General features: G+C 46.4%; 1 protein-coding gene across 1 annotated transcript in view; it reads left to right on the plus strand.

Moving 5' to 3' along the window:
* Positions 1 to 8,405: 8,405 nt before the first annotated feature.
* smg6 (SMG6 nonsense mediated mRNA decay factor) overlaps positions 8,406 to 20,221 on the plus strand; it is a 71,074-nt gene continuing 59,258 nt past the window's right edge. Inside the window, exons 1-8 of the mRNA XM_059001575.1 lie at positions 8,406 to 8,771; positions 12,248 to 14,651; positions 15,305 to 15,497; positions 16,004 to 16,114; positions 17,413 to 17,519; positions 17,819 to 17,897; positions 18,281 to 18,391; positions 18,814 to 19,059. Coding sequence (XP_058857558.1) covers positions 8,657 to 8,771; positions 12,248 to 14,651; positions 15,305 to 15,497; positions 16,004 to 16,114; positions 17,413 to 17,519; positions 17,819 to 17,897; positions 18,281 to 18,391; positions 18,814 to 19,059 — 3,366 coding nt within the window. The 5' untranslated portion in view covers positions 8,406 to 8,656. The remainder of the gene's footprint in view (positions 8,772 to 12,247; positions 14,652 to 15,304; positions 15,498 to 16,003; positions 16,115 to 17,412; positions 17,520 to 17,818; positions 17,898 to 18,280; positions 18,392 to 18,813; positions 19,060 to 20,221) is intronic.

Genomic DNA, 20,221 nt, shown 5'->3' on the forward strand with positions numbered 1-20,221 from the left:
GGCTGCGGTAAGTATACCTTTTGTACAGTCTAATGGAGAAGGCAGACACGTGTTTTAGATAATGCATACTTGCTATAATACGGTACAACTATCCTGCTTCCTTTTTAATGACCCCGTACGTGACGGAATGTGCTGATTGCCTTTTAACGCAGGATGAGTTTATTGTACTTCACACGCAGGTAGCAATAGCATACACTGCCAAGCGGTTTTGAGCCAATCACAGCCCACTGGAGAGTCATTCTGCCAATCAGCAGCTAGCACCGGTTTCCACGTGGCCCAGTATCTAACGGCAGAGAGAAGTCTTCATTCAGCCCCTGGCAGCTCCTGACAGCCGCGAGCTCTGTGTTCCTAAAAGTGCCTCTACCGTGCAAAAAAAAAAAAAAATCAAAATAAATCCTACCTTTTATAAAATGGAAAATTCTGTGGGATGGAAAAATTATTTACATGCAAAAAAAAAAAAAAGCTGAATATGTTCCCAGAAAGCGAGCGATAGAAGCACGCATGGAGTGCACAGGGCGGTGGTACAGGAATGTTTGCTGCAGTTATTCTAGGAGTTGCCCATACCTATGAAACACTCAACCGTGCTGGATTTAGAAATACTAAAATAACCTCCAATTCACTAAGAAGCGGTTCGACTGTCGCTCAGTTTCATCTGCTTTTAGTGTTTCTAAATGTGTAGGGGTCATCTTAACAGATCTTGCAATTCTATATGTTTTGCATCAAACAGCATATCATGTAAGATCTCTTCAGCACTGATGGAGGTCAGCAGGTCACAAGGACGCACAGCTAGAGGGAATGCACGAATCTGCCCGCTGCAGATGCAATTCGTTTATCTATATGGCATATTTTCTTTTCTTTTTAGATTCCCAACGTTTAACATGCCTTCCCTCTTTTAAGAGTGGATGTACTTTTGATGCCATGGTAACTAATTCTATTTAAATCTAGTAATGCAAACTGCTAACTGCACCATTCACTGCATAGTACTGCTGGGTGCATGCGGTTCAATTTACTCGCTGTGTCTCTTTAAGAGGTTACCTACCATAGGTGAAGCGAATGGTCTGCAAAGTGCGCTGGACTGACGCAGGACTGACTGCGTCACCAAATACGTCATGTAAATGAAAAATAAAAGTATTTAAAAAACACTGGGGTATCGAGCGCATGGAGTGTATAATCCCCAGGGAACCAAAAAAAAAAAAACCCGCAAGGAACCACAAAGCGGAGAAACCACAGAAGCGCAATGATAGAGGTGCTGAACAAAGATATAGAAACTCTGTTTAAAACACGCGTTCAAACCCAAAACTGGTGCATTTAGAGTGTAATGTTAAAAATAACAACACCGTGATCCCATGTTGGTAATGATAACAGCAGTAACCAGAATAAAACAGGAATTACTGTTCACTTGTACACGAAAGCCAGCGTAGGAAGATAAACCGCGGACACACGGACGAGGAGCTGCTGTGAACCAACCCCGGTAATAAAGAAAAGAAGCCGATAACACTCTCTTTAATAAATGAAATCATCATCATCATCATCATCATCATCATAACAATTAACAGTGTAAAACTATGTTTTGCTTAAATTGTGCACACTTGCTAAATATGCAATAATCTTATTTTTGCATACGCAATAATCTTGTTTTGTTATAATTGGAGAATGATCTCTCTCTCTCGTTCCCGTTTGTATACGAAAATAATATGCATTAAATCAAAAACAAAGAAGGTCCTTTAACTTGTAATTCATACATGTGTTTTACTGGGGTATTCAATTACTTATCGGAAATTGACATTAACATTCTGGACGCGTGGTTCCATAGCACCCCGCGAGCCTGCCAGCTCTAGTGTGCTTCCCACGTGTGCGCAGTGATTCACACTGCAGCAACTCTCTGCGCTTCTGCAACCTACCGTAATCCCTCGAAAGCAACCGCAATCAAAATACAGACACGCACACACACACACACACACACATAGATACACACACACACAGACACACACAGACAGACACGCACACACACACACACACATAGATACACACACACACACACATAGATACACACACACACACAGACACACACACACAAACACACACACACACACACACACACACAGATACACACAGACACGCACACACAGATACACACAGATACAGACACAGATAAAGATACACACATACACAGAGATACACACACATATACACCCACACAGATACAGACACACACACTTAAAACACAATTCATATATATATATATATATATATATATATATATATATATATATATATATATATATATATATATAATCAATTAAATGTTGTTTGCGACTTGTATAGCTGCCAAATACTGCACAGCTAAACATTCAAAAATATGTATTATACGTGTGTGTGTTTGTGTGTGTGTGTGTGTGTGTGTGTGTGTGTGTGTGTGTGTGTGTATTAGTTTAACAAAAAGACTAACGTAAACTAAACTATGACATTTCGTGTCATGCGAATGAAGTTAAGATAAACTTACCTTTCTGCTCCTAAATACAGTGCCGGTCTCTCTCTCTATCTCTCTCTCTCTCTCTCCCCCGTCTCTTCCTTCAAAATTTGGAAACCCCCTTTCTCGTTAAAAAAACAAAGTACAAGCAGTTGAACAAGTATCGTATAAAAAGACACTAAAGATGTGTAAAGTAGTTTTTTTTGTTCTTCTGCCCAAGACATGCGTTATTATCGTGAGCACGTTGCCCTGGAATTGAAGCACACATTTTAAACCAGTAGCAACACCTTGCATGCTTTTATAGAGCTGCCGTAGTACTAGTAACCAGAGGGATCTCATTCATTGAAAAGCATCACCTACACAATGACGTGCTCTCCTACGTCATAGAGAAAATTGAGTACATGGGAAGATGTTGCTATTTATAAAGGGAGAGAGAGCCCGAGCGAGGCGGAGTGCAAGGGAGCAAGGGAGCGAGCTAGCTAACACATGCTAACAATGCACTGAAGCAACTGTTTTTATTGCTGATGAAAAAAATAATCATTTGATTATCTATTTAAAAGGAAACATTTATGAATTTCTTCTTTTCCTAACGTGTACCAGCTTTTTCCTACATTAAAAAAACGCGTTTGTGATGCTTCAGTCAATAGCTATATTCTACATCTGTTTTTCTGTATGGGAGTGTGTGCGAGTCATAAAATCACACAGTATATCCGGTAAAACAAATACTTTATAAACTTTATAAATAGCATTCACGATTCGACTCTTCAAGGAATCCTATCATTTATTACATCGCCGCATTTTTTCTTAACTTAAAATGCCTTGATAAATATAATTTATATTGTTTTGTACTGGTAACGATCCTATAGGTGTGCGCTGCTCCAGTGAAATGCAGAGCAATGATGAAGCATGCTACACGGCTCACTAACCTCGAGATACCCCAACTCTTATTAGTGGAGTCTGTACCCTGGTTATTGATGAGCAACTTACAAGACTGCGATTCGAACCACAAGAAATACCATTATAAAATCAATGCACATCATTACAGATGCATTGAATCGTTACACAGTCTGTGTCGTGGAGGTTCATCCTACACTACTGAATAAGGGTAAGGGGGCGTTCCCTCTGACTCTGAGTTCAACCAAAGCCCCAGTCGTGCCCCAGTCGTGCCCCAGAATGGAGTTAGTGTAATACAGGGGGCGTATCAGCTGTCAGGTGAAACTGGAGCGCTGGAGAGCTGCGGAGAATGATCTCCGTGAACCCCCTCTGTCTTCTATCTCTGCAGGCAAAAAGGATCCTGTGACTCTCTCTCTCTCTCTCTCTCTCTCTCTCTCTCTCTCTCTCTCTCTCTCTCTCTCTCTCTCTCTCTCTCTCTCTCTCTCTCTCTCTCTCTCTCTCTCTCTCTCTCTCTCTCTCTCTCTCTCTCTCTCTGTTGTGACACCGCTCACTGAATGTGAAGCAGGGTTTGATTGAGCGGAGGATCTGTATACCTGTTATTTTCATTGACAGTTTGTAAAAACACAATTGATGGATGCTGATCACAACGACAGCTTGGTCATATTATTGCATTTGAAATCGCATCACAAGTAATGCGGAAGAATGGCACGGCTGTGTCTCTCTCCATATCCCTCTCTGTAAGGCTGCTTTCACTCCTGGTGTCTGTCTTCTGAATCTGAGTTCAAAAGAGAGTGGCGGAAAGAAGCTTCCTGTCCTAAACTAACGAGCGCAATTAGCAAATAAAAACAGGAAATACAGGAAAATAAAACAGAACCCTTAAAGGTCTAGACTGGAGGTCAGCGCCCAGGGTCTGGGATCTGCAAAAACCTGCGTGTGTTTGATATATATATTTTTTTAATTTCTCAACTATTTTGTACAGTCTGACCTTCTCTGTGCGTTTTAACAACATAGCGCCTTGAATTGCCGCGGTAATGGATTGCTGCATAAACAAGCCGTCTTTTCTGTGCCGAGCCCCTCTCCCAGTATGTTCCCTGACGCGCACGCACACACTGCAGTCAGTCTTAAAAAAAAAACAGGAATCTCTCTCTCTCTCAGCCCACTCTCTTCCTCCCACTCGACTCCTCTCTCCAATTCTCTTCCTGTTTGTCTCCCTTCTTTTCCCTCTTTTTTTCTCTTTTTTCTCTCTACTTTTACTCTTTCAATCTCTCCGCCTAACTTTCGACTGTTTCCCTCTAATTTTTCATCCCTCTCTCCCCCTCTCTTTCTTCCTGTCACCATGTCCCTCCCACTCGTTTACTCTCTCTCTCTCTCTCTCTCTCTCTCTCTCTCTCATATGCAGTTCCATAGTAATCACAACATGACAGCATAGCTCTAGTAGTCCTGGACTGGAGGGAGCACCCTTTCTCTTAGGGGGGTGAGGGAGGGAGCAGTTCAGTCTCCATGCCTCAAGCCTGCCCTGGACTGAAGGGAGAACCCTTTCTCTTAGGGGGTGAGGGAGCAGTTGTGTGCCCACACATCCCGCAATGTTGCCCAGTCCCAGCCTGCCACCTAGAAGCCCCTTTACCTGCTAGTTGTGGGATGCGCTCATGACTGGCCAGCGATGGCTACATCAATCTCATTTCAGACTGGAAGCAGGACCTCTAGAGAAGACTGGTGCATTAACCACCACAGCATCACAAATTCAAAAGAAGAGAATCGTGATACTTACACACACACACACAGAAACACACAGAGAAACATACACACAGAGAAACACACACGCACACACACGCACACACACATGACGTTGGCATCAGTGCGTCAGCAGGAGTGGAATCTGAATCCCGATTGCCCCCGCCGCTCCCAGCTTGAATTGCCGCGGGCTGTATGATCTGGATTCTCCAGCACGGACAGCCAGGGGAAACCGTTCCTACAGATGCCGTGACTCACTTGGGATGAGAAGAGAGCTGGGCTCCTGTGCTTTCATCTTGTTAAAAATTCATGATCTGACAATTATTCTGCAGCTACCGACGTTCATCTGTATTCACTGCGCTTCCCTGCCTAAACCAATCTGAGATCACTGAGTTCTCTTCTCTGAGCACTGCCATTACCCTGTACTGTAATAATGAGCACAGATCTAAACACTGCATTCTGAGATCTCCAGCACTGCCATTACCCTGGACTGTAATAATGAGCACAGATCTAAACACTGCATTCTGAGATCTCCAGCACTGCCATTACCCTGTACTGTAATGTGCTTTACTATACCTCTCTGGGCTTTAAAATGCTTACCTATGCTGTAGCATGCTTTCACAATGCTTTATTATTACACTTTCCTATGTATTTGCTGTGGGAACCTGAATCTTGGCTATTGATGTGCAACTTGGCGAGACTGGGATTTGAACCAGAGAGCTCCTGATTGCATGACTCAGCCTGCAGTCCGAGGGGAGACAATGGGGAGCCCGACCTCAATCTAAAATTGAACGTTTCTTTAATGCAAATTCCTAGAGGTCAGCTACAATGGGACGACATGGCATGATATTTTAACATTTCAACGGTCTCACCGAGGCACGAGCTAAAACACATTGCTTGAGAGGCAGACGCTGTCCCTATAAATTTACTACCCCCACCCCCCCCCCCCATTGTGACACCACTGGCCCGATGTCACCTAGCAACAAAGCTGTTTATCACAATGACAAGCTGACCTGCTTCCAGCCTCAGTGTGTAATCTAAAGAAAAAGACAAGCTGGGATGGGATTGTGAATAATAATAATAATAATAATAATAATAACAACAAGAGCAGAGTGACGGCAGCCTGAAAATACAGGAGAGGAGAGGAGAGGAGAGAGGAGAAGAGAGAAGAGGAGAGGAGAGGAGAGAGGAGTAGAGAGGAGGGGAGGAGGAGAGGAGAGGAGAGAGGAGTCATTTTGCATTTCTCCCATGGTTACACTTTGCATTTGCCATGGTTTACCACAGTTTTCCATGATTTAAAATGCACTTTACCATACCCCTCTGTGCTTTACCATGCTTTCACTATGGTTTAATACACTTTTATTATGGCATACGTTTATGAGGGAGTAATTCAGTGCAGTTGGGTACAAATATGCTTCAGCAGATATTAGATATTCTACACTGCCTGCTATAGCTGTGCTGCAGAGGCACGTTGTCTTGTAAGTGTGTGGGGGGAGGGGTGTGCAGCCCACTCTGTGTGTGTGAGAGAGAGGAGAGAGAGTAGGGGGACAGAGAGAGGGGCTGGGAGCATCATCCAAATGCGTCATTCTTTCATCCCGGACTATCCCCCCAAGGATAAGCATGATCCGCAGTCTACAGCAGGATGGGAATGAGGGAGGATAGAAGCCAAGAGGGGGAGATATGGAAGGGAGAGGAGAAAGAATGAGAGAGAGGAAAGGGGGAGAGGGAGAGACAGGGGGGAGAGAGTGAGAGATATTGAGGTAGTAGACTGAGATTGGTGACAGGTGAAGGGAGAGAGAGGAGGGGAGGGAGAGAGGGGGAGGGGAGGACCATGCATATCATCATTATTGAACTTTGAAGCAAGCAGCACTTGAAATAACACTCTCCATATTCACTGTGAAGGCACTACCTGTGAGTGCTGGGCGATTCATGCAAGGGAGTGTCGTGCCAGTGGGAGTGTTATCGATAGCGTGACTCCTCGTTGCACCCCCTTTCTCTTTTTCTCCCTCCACACGCCTGCTTCCCTCTCTTTCCCTCTGTCTGTGTGACGCCCCTCATGCTCTTTCTCTCTCTCTGCAGCAGCCTTCACACTGAATGCGAGTCAGAGATGACTCACCGCACCCCCCCTCAATTCTATTATCCAGCGCTACCCCCCCCCCACACAATAAGAGAGAGAGAGTAGCTAGAGCAACAAGCTCACAGCAAGAGCTCTCTCTCTCTCTCTCTCTCTCTCTCTCTCTCTCTCTCTCTTTCTCTCTCTCTGTCTGTCACACACACAGACACAGGAGACATACAGACACGCACATTCAGGAAGACACATTCAGAAACGCACAATGAAACACACAGACAAGCACACACACGTGAACGGTGAATGCAGCCTTCATTTAACTGGAAGCAGTGAGAGACTCACCACAGCTAAACAATGACAATCACTTCACCTTTCAGCTTGACACCTTGAAACTATATCATCGTTAAGTGTTCTATTCATACTTTATATATGGATATTTATTGATCTCATCTTAAAACCACGAGGTGCAAAATCTAAAAGGTAACGCAGGTACACACAGATGTGAATAATTGATTTAAAAAAAAAAAGATTTATATCCGGACGTTTCGGATACAAGCCCTTCTTCCTCTGGATGGAAAAAAGCAGCGCTGTAAAGAAGCTGTTGTTATAAACAAGACGTCCTTCAAAAGAAAAGTTCCGGAGGATGATGACGTGATGACTGTATTTATCTGTGTATTTCATACAAGCCTTACATTTCAGAATATCATATTTTAACATCTTGTAACAGGACAGGAGAATGGGTATGCCTTTCGCCCTCTGGCGGCGGTTTCCATGTAATGCAATACTATTCTAACGCTCAAGGCTGCACTCTGAGAAGCTCAGAAGTCCGCCCCTCTCATTTATAGTTATTTTTATGAATTGCTCCTGCTACAGGTTATGTAGTAGTTTTCGTAGAAGAGCTACTAAACTTTCTGGAGACACAAGCGGGATGAAATAAACAGTATCGTCATTTTTTCTTTATACGGTAAACATAATTATTACAGCTATTATTATTATTATTATTATTATTATTATTATTATTATTATTATTATTATTATTATTTGTTTCTTAGCAGACGCCCTTATCCAGGGCGACTTACAATTGTTACAAGATATCACATTATTTTTTTTACATACAATTACCCATTTATACAGTTGGGTTTTTACTGGAGCAATCTAGGTAAAGTACCTTGCTCAAGGGTACAGCAGCAGTGTCCCCCATCTGGGATTGAACCCACAACCCTCCGGTCAAGAGTCCACACAACAAACTATGACCGAGTCAGAGTAAGCCTAATGGAAATCGACTGACATTTAGTACAGATTTAAAAGACAACACGATGACTTTCATCTTTTTGTAGGACCGTGTCTGACGACGAGTGCTGCTCCTCCTCCTACCTCAATCTGCGGTGCTGGCGGTGCAGCAGGATTTTCAAAACGCATTTCTCGATTGGGCTGTTGCCAGTGGCGGCTCGCGTGGAGTTTTGAGCCCGCCGAGCCACCGTGTGTTTGTGTTGATGGAGATGAAGATGGCGGAGGAACTAGAGAGGGTCCGAATTTCAGCCGCGGAACTACGGGGCGCCGCTCCCGGGACTAGCCGGGACCAGAGCCTGCGAGCCGGGGAGCCGCCAGGTGAGCGTGACGCAGAGGGGGCAGAGCTCAGGGGAGCGGTCAGGTTTAGGGAGGTCATGTTCCGTTACCCCGTTTTCAAGACCCCCCCCCCTTTAAACCCCGCACTGTTGTTGTGACTGTCCGGGTGAAATAAACATTTGACCCACGCCGGGGGAGACATAAAACGGGTGTTAAAAACTGCCCCCGCTTTATTTACACTTCAAACCGCTGTAGATAAATAATTCAAAACCGAAAGCTGACTGGTACTGAAGTCAAAAGGCGGCAAATAGGACAAATGCGTTGTTAATATCGTCCCCGCCACCTGTGTAAAAACAAAGTTATTCTGTCACAGAAGTACGCTCACTAACCTCCCGCAGGTATATTTTTAATTAAATGTCCGTGTGACGTTTGAACGGGCAGTACTGTAGAGCGCTTAGTGGCTTAAATGTATCGACCTGGATTAGCGGTTGTCCCCGAAATGCAACTGTAAGACTGAGCGGCCCGCGCCTAATTTATCTCTGTTTGATTCCAGTTACTCCCAGTAACGGTCAGAGCAGGGCTTCACTCCACTGTGTGCACTGCGATTTGATGAGCGCCTCTCTCTTTATGTAACCGTACTGAAGCATTAATATACCGGCACAGCTCAGGAACAGAACCGGAGAGACAGTGTTGAGATAATAATCTCGTCAAAGTGACGTGCACGCCGGGGGCTACAAAACAAGCCGGGAAAAAATAATAACAGACGAAACCGCGATGAGCTGAATTCGCGAAAGTAGCTTTTTGTATCAAATAAAAAACAATCCTATTCGGCAAGGTGCAAGCTGTTGAACGTATGGAAGTACACCTTTGTGTTTACATCAAATTCTTTCCAGTAGTGGGGCATACAATAATATAATTTATACCAGAACAGGGATGTGAATTGCATAGCAGTTTGATTCATTGCGAGTTTAATCAGACACGCCTGAGCTTGGTACCTAGAGCTGTGGCCAATCAAGCTCGTAGTAAAACCTGGAATGAGTGAAACTGCGATGCAATAGGAGTCTTATTTCCAGCACTGCAGAATGTTTAAATAAACCCTAAACTGGGGGGTGAGTGGGTTTTATTTCATTGCAAATGTAAACACCCTGACTGCAGGCAGAGCCCCTGTCCAGTACACTAACACTGGCTGCTTAAGAGACTGTATTGTTCGTTGTGTATTTTAATAATCATACACAGATTATTATTATTATTTTAACATATGATTTTGCAGTGTTGATATAGATTGCAGCCAATATTGTTTATTCTTTACATGAAAGTCAATGTCAAATTTGAAATGCATAGAACAATAATAATTGTATATGTTAAATTGTAATCTACCATGTAAACAGCAAACTGTGCATGTGTAAGATATGTGTCTGTCCAGTGAAGGAAGTCTCTCGTTTCAGTGTGTGTGCTGATTCTAAAACACACAGAAACATTTAAAAAAATTTAGTGACACAGTTTTGTTACACCAAGTATTATTTATTTTTTTTACAGCATTTTATACACTTCATATTCCCTGTACGTGGATAACAATGATAGATGTGAAATACATTGAAAACGTGTTTCAGGGATAAAAATAGACATTTCTGTTTGCATTTCCATGGAATGTATTTCCACTGAATTGTGGTTCTGCTAAATTATTTTCAAGAATATCAGCTGAACTAGGTAAAAAAAAAAGCCTAAAGACAAACCTGTTATATAAATGATGAACAAATCGAAGTAGCGTATGTCATCCGAGCCAGACAGAAAGGAAGAGCAGTCTGATTCACTGTAAAGTGCAAGACACGCTGGAACCTGAGGCTGTGCCACGAGTCATACACGCTATAAGGGTCATCTGTAAAAGCTCATCAATAAGAGGATAATGACTTTGTGTTTGAGAGTGGAGGCGTCGGAAGGGGTAGGTAGGCAGGTAGGTGGGTGTGTTTGCTCATGTCTGGACGTCACTCTGCTGCTGTGATGTGCTTACTCAGTCTGTACGCATGTCCCCGGCCGAGCTGCCTGTGCTATGAGTCAGGGATTGTGAGAGGGCAGGAAAGAGAAAGACAGGGACACTGACAAGAGAAATCTCAATGATCTCGCCCACGAAGCTTAACAAAGTTGACCTAAGTGGCATTGTTATTGCTGTGCCCTTTAGTTTGCAGATTGTCATAAACAGAAGGAGCGTGATAAGAAAGTTTGCTAATAAGACAACAGGTATGAGTAATTTATTTTCATGTTGTTATGAATAACTTGTATTGCACTGTACTGAAGACCTGCTAATCCAAACCCGGTTGGTTGGTAATACCTTAACCCACTCTGCTGTATGGCGTTCTGATAGCAGCTGAATCGCCACGCTGCTGGTGAATTAATACTGCAATCAGTGACCTGCACATGTATCATAGGGCATCTTTGAACCCTTTCAAGCACAGTCTTAATATGGGGACATATGGAAGATGCAAACGCATGATAGGAGATTTTTTTTCCCAGCAATTTTCAATATTTAATGCATTGACCTTTTATACGTTTACTATTGTGCCAGTCCTAAAATGTGAGCATGTTTTATTTCATCAGAAAGATCTGCACACAAAATTAGGGTCAGTCCTATAAATTTCACACTGTTGACGCTGTGCTAAAAGCTTAAATCTGATGAGGACTAGCTGATGTCTGTGTCTCAGTAGTCCTATGGGCGAGTACTTAAAACACATGTACACATATACTCTCATGTTCAGTCTTGTGTTAAAAAAATGTAAATCTAAATTTATAACTTTATTTTTTTAGCAATATATAAGCCTATTTTTAGGGACCCCAACTGTTGTTGTTGATTCCAACTTAGGCACTTCACATAAGGACTAGCAAGTTTCAGAAGGTACTAGTCCTTGACTAGTAGCACAATATTGTTAGTTTCTAACCCTGCTTAAACCATTAATTCTGCTTACTACTCATAAGACCCTTCATGGTTTGTGGTTTTTATATTTACAGGAACTGTTGGCAGCTTATGCTCCTAGTCTTGTGCACTTGAGATCAGTGAACGCTGAACTTTTGGAAGCTCCTAGAACTCGTCTCCAATCAGGAGGGGCCAGAGCCTTCAGTTGCTCTGCTCCCTGCCTCTGGAGCTGCGTCCCGAGTTCTGTCGGGCATGCTGGCACACTGGAATCTTTTCAATCAAATGAGCTGATTTCTCAGCTGGATTGATTGGCCAGTGCCTTTTGGGGGGTTTTATTGTGAAGTGCTCTGGGATGCTGTGCATGAAGAGCGCTATATGAAAGCAAACTGCATTGCATTGTATTGTATTAACCCAGCCCAGGCATAAAGGCTGGTTCAGTCTTGCCACCACCGGCTGACAATTCAACACTTTCCTTTAAGATCATCAGACAGTTGCACACCTAGCAAGACAAGAAATCAAATAAAACCACCCTCAGGTATTATAATTGAAGCATGAACCAGCCATAACTCCCATCCCTCCCTCTCTCTCTCTTCTTGTCTTTCCTCCCTGCCAGACAGCGGAAAGGACCAGTGTGACGGTCAGCAGCGCCGGGATGGGAAGCGGCCGGACCTGCGGCTCTACCAGCCCGGCATGTCGAGGCTCCGACCCCGCAGAGAGACCTCAGGGAGTAGCGAGGGGGACGGGCGGCCGGAGCACTGCCCACGAGAGGAGGAGGAGGAGGAGGAGGAGCGGGGGACAGGGCCAGAGGCAGCCCACGCTGCTGAAACCACGGGGACCGCAAGGACCCCCGAAATACCAGCTCGGGACAGCTCAGCCTCCGTCGCTGCTGCTGCTCCTGCGGGGTCCCCAAAACAGGCACGCAAAACCCGCAAACCGGACCGGCAGATCTACCAGCCCGGGGGCCGCCGTCTGCAGCAGCCAGCGCGTCCGAGCAAAGAGACTGGGGTTAGCAAAGACCTGACCGTGAGCAAGGAGACTAGCAAAGAGACTGGGGTTAGCAAAGACCTGACCGTGAGCAAGGAGACTAGCAAAGAGACGGGGGTTAGCAAAGACCTGACCGTGAGCAAGGAGACCAGCAAAGAGACTGGGGTTAGCAAAGACCTGACCGTGAGCAAGGAGACTAGCAAAGAGACTGGGGTTAGCAAAGACCTGACCGTGAGCAAGGAGACTAGCAAAGAGACTGGGGTTAGCAAAGACCTGACCGTGAGCAAGGAGACTAGCAAAGAGACGGGGGTTAGCAAAGACCTGACCTTGAGCAAGGAGACTGGGGTTAGCAAAGACCTGACCTTGAGCAAGGAGACTGGGGTTAGCAAAGAACCTGCAGCCGACAAGGAAACTACTGACAACAAAAATCCAGGGGTTAGCAAGGCGGGAGGGGCTGCCAAGGACTCTACTGAGACCTTAATCAGGAAAACAGAGGGGATGAACATTTCCGAGGGTGTCAGTCGTCCAGCCTTCGGGGAGGAGGGCGAGGGAGGGAGAAAGAAGGCGGGGAGCGAGGGCAGGAGAAACAAAGCAGGGGGAGAGGGAGCTCAAGGGAGGAAAGAGAAGGGGGCAAGGAGGACCAGAGGAGGAGGAGGAGGAGGAGGAAGAGGTAGCGGAGAGAGGGAGAGGGCTAGGGAAAGGGAAGGAGACGAGTCAAGAAAGAAGAGCGGTCTGGAGCGGGAGAGGGGGAAGGTGGTAGAGAGGGAGGGGGAAGCATGTGAGGGAGGGAGCAAGGCTCAGCAGGGCGGTGGTGTCTCATCGAAGCGCTACTCCAAATCAGACAAGCGCCGCAATCGGACCTACAGTACCAGCTCGGCCAGCAGCGGTACCAGTTTCGATGGGCCTGGGAACGGAGGGGGGTCTGCGAGAGTCGGGGAGAGCAGGAGAAAGCAGCACCAGCAGCAGGGAGCCAGGGACAGAGGAGGGAGGGTTAGTGGAACATCCCGTTCTGCCGTTACAGCTGGGGGAGGCGACAGGAGAGAGAGGGCCCGGGCTCCCAAAAAACAGGCCAGCATTTCATCCACGGACTCTTACGATGACTTCGAACAAGAGGACAGAGAGGAGAGAGAGGGTGAAGGGTGGAGCCCAGATAGGTCTAGTAATAACAGAAGGAGAGGGGGAGGAAGCAGCAGCAGCAGCGATAGAAGGGCAGGCGGCATCTTAAGGGTGAGCTTCGACAGGGAAAGTAATTCTCTGGTCACCACCGCGAACAGCGCGGAGCAGAAGAGGAGAGACGAGCCCAGAGGGAGAGGGAGGGGCATCCTCATACTCCCCGCCCACACAGACCTGACTGCACCCCCTGAGTCGGGGTCACGCCTCCTGGTTGGAAGCCGGGGAGCCAGGGGACAGGGCCGGGGCGGGGCTACCAGAAGGCTGTGGGATCCCAACAATCCAGAGCAGAAGCCAGCTTTATTAAAGGGCCAGCAGCAGCAGCAGCAGCAGCAGCACCTTGGCCTACAGCAGCACCTACACTTGCAGCAAGCAGTATACTCCCAGCCTCAGCTTCACTTCTTAGACACAGATGACGAAACCACAGGCAGCCCCCCTGCCCACCAGGAGGAAGCCTTTCAAGGCTACCGCGCCGCCGCTCAACAGGCAGTCGCTTCTTGTTACTACAAGTTTCAGAACTCGGACAACCCTTACTATTACCAGCCCACCACCGCCCCCCGGTACCCCTACCCTTACCAGCTACCCTATCAGATCCAAGGCACTAATGGGGTGTGCCCCCCTGCTGCTCCTGGCTACTACGCAGGGTACCCTGGTGTCGGAGCGGCCCCTTCCTCTCTGCAGCAGCACGGATACATCTCCAGCCCCCTCACCCCGGAGGAGGCTGAGCTCCAGGCCAAGGGGATGCAGCAGCAGGAGCTGATCAAGCTGCTCCGGATAGCAGACAAGCAGGAGCTGCAGCTCAGCAACCTGCTGTCCCGGGACCGGCTCAGCCCAGAGGGGCTCGACAGGATGGCACAGCTCAGGTCTGTTTTTAGTGAGATCCAGTCATCGGTAAGGTTTTTGTTTGTGATGCTGGAAACCAGGGCTGGAGTCAATTCCTCTTTTTTTTTCCAATTCCAATTTCTTTTTAAAATCAATTCCAATTCCTTTAAAGGAATGCCTTGATTAAAAAGGAATGGGAGTTGGAATAGGAATTGTTTTAAAAAATAAGGAATAGGAATTGGAATTGAAAAAAAGGAACTGACTCCAACGCTTCTTGAAACCCCATTGGAATTTGCATTTATTTTTTACAGCAACCTTTTCAAAACAGTGTCAAATCTCAATCGCACAACATAAAATGAGCTTTCTAGTCTGATTTTATAAGGCGATACAACTCTTAAGAAACTATTTAGACAAGTCATGCACACACTGAGGAAGGAACACGTCTAAGCATTTGCTTGACTCGGTTTCTTATATCTCCTTATAAATCGAAAGCTCGTTTTGTGTCGTGTGATTGGGACTTGACAAGGTCACTGTAAAAAAAATATATAAAATGTAAATGCGAATTGGCCCTTTTGAAGTCATGGAAGAATCCCACGTGCAGCTGTACCCAGTATAGACGAGGGTTAAACTGTGAAGGAGGGGGTTGCATTGGCTTGTCGGCTGACCCTGCTGTCTGTCTCTGTCTCTTTGTCAGGGCTGAGCTTCTCTCTGTGTACGAGCGTGTGATCCTGAGCGATCTCGAGTATTCGGACACTCATAATCTGGACCAGGCTCTGTGGAAGAACGCTTTCTACCAGGTGATAGAGAAGTTCAGGCAGATGCTGAAAGACCCAGCCTCGGAGACCGGCCATCAGATCAGAGCCATGCTGCTCACACTGCTTGACGAGGTATTGTCTGTATGTGTGTCTGTCTGTGTGTGCGTGCGTGTACAATGTGACTGCATGTGTTTCTGAATTGTTTCTTAAAAGGTGTGTGTGAGGGTCTGCCCCATATTCATTTGTGTGTATCTGTAGGTTTGTGCAAGTATTTTAAGCAAGCTTTTCAACAAAGGAGATTTTACTAAGTTTTAGTAAGTGCTTCATATGTTCTTGTAATCTGTGTGTAGGTAACAGTTCTATGGCCAGTTGCAAACACGTTGTTACATTGCTATTTAGCTTTCCCCTTAAGTGTTCTTTGAGTGTAAGTAAGGATGTTGCAGAAAGGGAAAATCTATCATCAAGTGTTCAACTTAATACTTCAGGTGTTTTACACAGCCAGCCCCATGACTCTTTCATTACATAACAAAATGTAATTCTGCTGCGATGTGTTTAATTCTCCACCAGGTGGCAGCAGATCTCTATTAACCCAGTACACCTCCTTCCCTCCCTGTCCCTCTCCGGTGTCTGTTTTCCAGGGAGCTGCGTTCTTCGACTCCCTCCTGATGAAGCTGCAGGCCGTGTTCCAGTTCAAGCTGGAGGATTACATGGATGGGATGGCGATTCGCAGCCGACCCCTGCGCAAGACGGTGAGAACATTGCCTGAACACGCGCCTCACTCCACAGTGCTGAGCCACAGGCAACAGTGTGACACGCCTCTCTCCACAGTGCTGAGCCACAGGCAACAGTGTGACACGCCTCTCTCCACAGTGCTGAGCCACAGGCAACAGTGTCACACGCCTCACTCCACAGTGCTGAGCCACAGGCAACAGTGTGACACGCCTCTCTCCACAGTGCTGAGCCAGGGGCAACAGTGTGACACGCCTCTCTCCACAGTGCTGAGCCAGGGGCAACAGTGTCACACGCCTCACTCCACAGTGCTGAGCCAGGGGCAACAGTGTCACACGCCTCACTCCACAGTGCTGAGCCAGGGGCAACAGTGTCACACGCCTCTCTCCACAGTGCTGAGCCAGGGGCAACAGTGTGACACGCCTCTCTCCACAGTGCTGAGCCACAGGCAACAGTGTGACACGCCTCTCTCCACAGTGCTGAGCCAGGGGCAACAGTGTGACACGCCTCTCTCCACAGTGCTGAGCCAGGGGCAACAGTGTGACACGCCTCTCTCCACAGTGCTGAGCCACAGGCAACAGTGTGACACGCCTCTCTCCACTGTGCTGAGCCAGGGGCAACAGTGTCACACGCCTCACTCCACAGTGCTGAGCCAGGGGCAACAGTGTCACACGCCTCACTCCACAGTGCTGAGCCAGGGGCAACAGTGTGACACGCCTCTCTCCACAGTGCTGAGCCAGGGGCAACAGTGTGACACGCCTCTCTCCACAGTGCTGAGCCAGGGGCAACAGTGTCACACGCCTCTCTCCACAGTGCTGAGCCAGGGGCAACAGTGTCACACGCCTCTCTCCACAGTGCTGAGCCAGGGGCAACAGTGTCACACGCCTCTCTCCACAGTGCTGAGCCAGGGGCAACAGTGTCACACGCCTCACTCCACAGTGCTGAGCCAGGGACAACAGTGTCACATGCAAGGGAGGGACAGGGGTTTAGTCTGGGCAAGACTCTGAGCTATAATCATGTTCAATTGTAATGCTATAAACTGTAACTATAGAAAGAAATATCCATGGGTGCCTTTTTACTGGTACATTATTTTATAGTTTACATTCTTTTATAGTTTAAACTTCTGTGCATTTTACTTATGATCAGAAACCTCAAGTGCCTGCAAATCTGTCACCAGTAACAGTTCTGAAATGCATAACAACGATTCAATACTGTCAGTGCTCTGAACACAATTTAAAACGGAAAAACAAAAACTGCTACAGCAGAGTCCTGAACACACTCTGTTTTTTCTCCCAGTGAATTTGCTTGTTGCCTACAGGTGAAGTACGCGCTGATCAGTGCCCAGAGGTGCATGATCTGCCAGGGAGACATTGCCAGGTACCGAGAGCAGGCCAACGACACAGCCAACTACGGGAAAGCACGCAGGTAACTACAGGGAACCCCCCACTGGAAACCAGGACTGTCTGTCTGTGCTGTTCCAATGATCGGTTCATTCAGATCTCACGATCGAGAACACCGGTCAGTGAAGGGATCTCAATGAGCATGGTCTGATGTGCTGTTCCAGGGATTGACCTCCCCTCCCTCTGCTAGGTTCATTTGGGTTTGGAGAATAGATGGTAAAGAAATCTCGGAGCAGGTAAAACGAGCGCACAGCTTTGAAGAGCAGTCTTAGTCTCGCCTTGTTTCATGGTTCTCTCTTTTTTTTTTTTTTCTCTCCTCTCCAGCTGGTACCTGAAGGCGCAGCAGATCGCTCCCAAAAACGGACGCCCGTACAACCAGCTTGCACTGCTGGCTATCTACACGGTGAGAGAGCGCCTCCGTGTGGAGGCTGCTGCAACTTCCGTCTGCTCTGCACCTCACTTAGCAAAGATTCATTTGTATAGTCGAGACTGTCTTCTCGTGAGCATTTCAGATGGGCAATCGGACCACAGAGCACCAGCTGTAAAAATAATGATGTGCTTTTAAAAGCATGAAAATAATGCGGTTCTCAGCCCCATGAAGGAAACTTTTTTTTCTTAAGTCAGGCTACTGTTGCGCTTCCCGCTAGTGCAACAGAAGTAGTAAACAAGAAGAATAATAATGAACCAAATAACATAAAAGAAAATATGTTTTATTTAACAAGTGACTCCCTCTTAGTGTTAGGAGTGCTCCCCGCAGTGACCCATCCCTCTCTCCCTCTCTCACAGAAGCGGAAGCTGGATGCAGTGTATTACTACATGCGCAGCCTGGCTGCCAGTAACCCCATCCTGACTGCCAAAGAGAGCCTGATGAGTCTGTTCGAGGAGACCAAGCGCAAGGTGAGCTTGACTAGGGGGACAGCGCACCCTGCTGGTGGGGACGGGATGGGGGGAGTACCGGGGGGCTTCTGATTGGGTGGCTTTCTTAGATTTGAAATCATAACATGATTATACATGACTCGCCTCGTACTAAAAGATACTATTGTAATGTCCAAAGAAAACACAGGTGTTACAGACCCTGATTCGCACTAATCCTGGACCATTCAGTAAGTCACTCATTTGGTTCGGCCACGTTGACCGTGCATTCCTGTATAAGGGTCCTTTACTAATTCACTGTTTAAATGCTTTTTGATGTGCAAGTCAGATACAGAGGTAGCACTGTAGGCTGTACTGCAGAATGCTGCAGTGTGTTTCTGGACAGCGTTACGGTGTTTTTTTATTGGTTGTGATATAAGACACTTCTCTGCTCTCTGTCTCTGCAGGCGGACCAGATGGAGCGGCGCAGGCAGCAGCAGCAGCAGCGAGAGCGGGAGGAAGTCTCCGAGTGCAGTGCAGGGCCCAGGGGCCGGGGGGGAGCAGGAGGGGGAGGCAGGTCCACTCTCGGGGACGACGCGGCTCGAGTGGAGATCTGGGTTCGACCGGCCAGGAAAGGCCAGTCCAGAGCGGGCAGCGAGTCCGGCAAAGAGTCTGAGCAAGACAGTGAGCTGAGCCACCTCATCCCCAGTGACGTGAGTATGTGAATATACACACACTGACACATTAATATACACACGCTGACACATTCATATACACACGCTGACACATTAACACAAACACACTGACACTAACACAAACACACACACACAAAACACTGACATTTTAATTTTGTATTACTTTTTAATTTTTTTTTAATGTATGTATTTATTTGACGGGGACAACGTTCAGTTTTTAACATTTATGACATGTCATAAGATGTATTGCAGCCAGATTTAGCTGTGAGCTCATTTTCATTGGCAGTCCCGGGACAAACACAGAAACAGAAAAAGAAAATAATACAAATAAAGTAACATTTACAGAAGGGAATGTGATCGAGCATCAGATAACTAACCCAAGACAGCAGCAACCTCACCTCCCCCAAAACAACATCACTCCAAAAGACAACCTCAATCCGGGATCAGAAGCCTCCACACCTCCACAGTTCTGTAATGACTGTGTACTGTACAAAAAAGATATATTTAGATCAAATAAAATACATCTTCTCCCAGTTCTATTTCAAAATATATTAAAAAAAATAATAATACGCCTCTTAAATTAAACTAACATTCGCATGCACGCATTGCTGCTATGACGACCGTCTTGATTGCATAAGAAGGAAAAATAAAAAATGAAAAGTGAGGATGCAGAGAGAAATGACAGATGAAAAGACACAGCAGACATATAAAAGCAAAAGAAGAATATGAAACATTTCAAATACTAACTAACTAATAAAATAACACAGAAACACCCAGATCAGCCGGTGTCCTTTCCCGATGCTCTTACACGCTGCCGTTCACACCGGCAGGGAAGATGAATCCGTAGCAATCCTTAATCAGAGGCAGCACAAACAGGTGTGTCAAGACATAGACACAGACACAGACGCACACACACAGCCATACTCTCAGCCGCAGTGACGTGAGCATATGTGTGTATATATACACCTACACACAGACGCACACACACACACAGCCATACCCTCGGCCGCAGTGACGTGAGTATATGTGTGTATATATACACCTACACACAGTGACACATTACCACAAGCACACTGACACACACAGCCATACACTCAGCCGCAGTGACGTGAGCGCACACAGACTTTAGGAGTTGACTACACAAGCGCTCCACAGGCCATCGCAGACTTCATGACTTCAG

The sequence above is a fragment of the Acipenser ruthenus genome, chromosome 26, assembly GCF_902713425.1.
Source record: "Acipenser ruthenus chromosome 26, fAciRut3.2 maternal haplotype, whole genome shotgun sequence".
NCBI classification, from domain to species: domain Eukaryota; kingdom Metazoa; phylum Chordata; class Actinopteri; order Acipenseriformes; family Acipenseridae; genus Acipenser; species Acipenser ruthenus.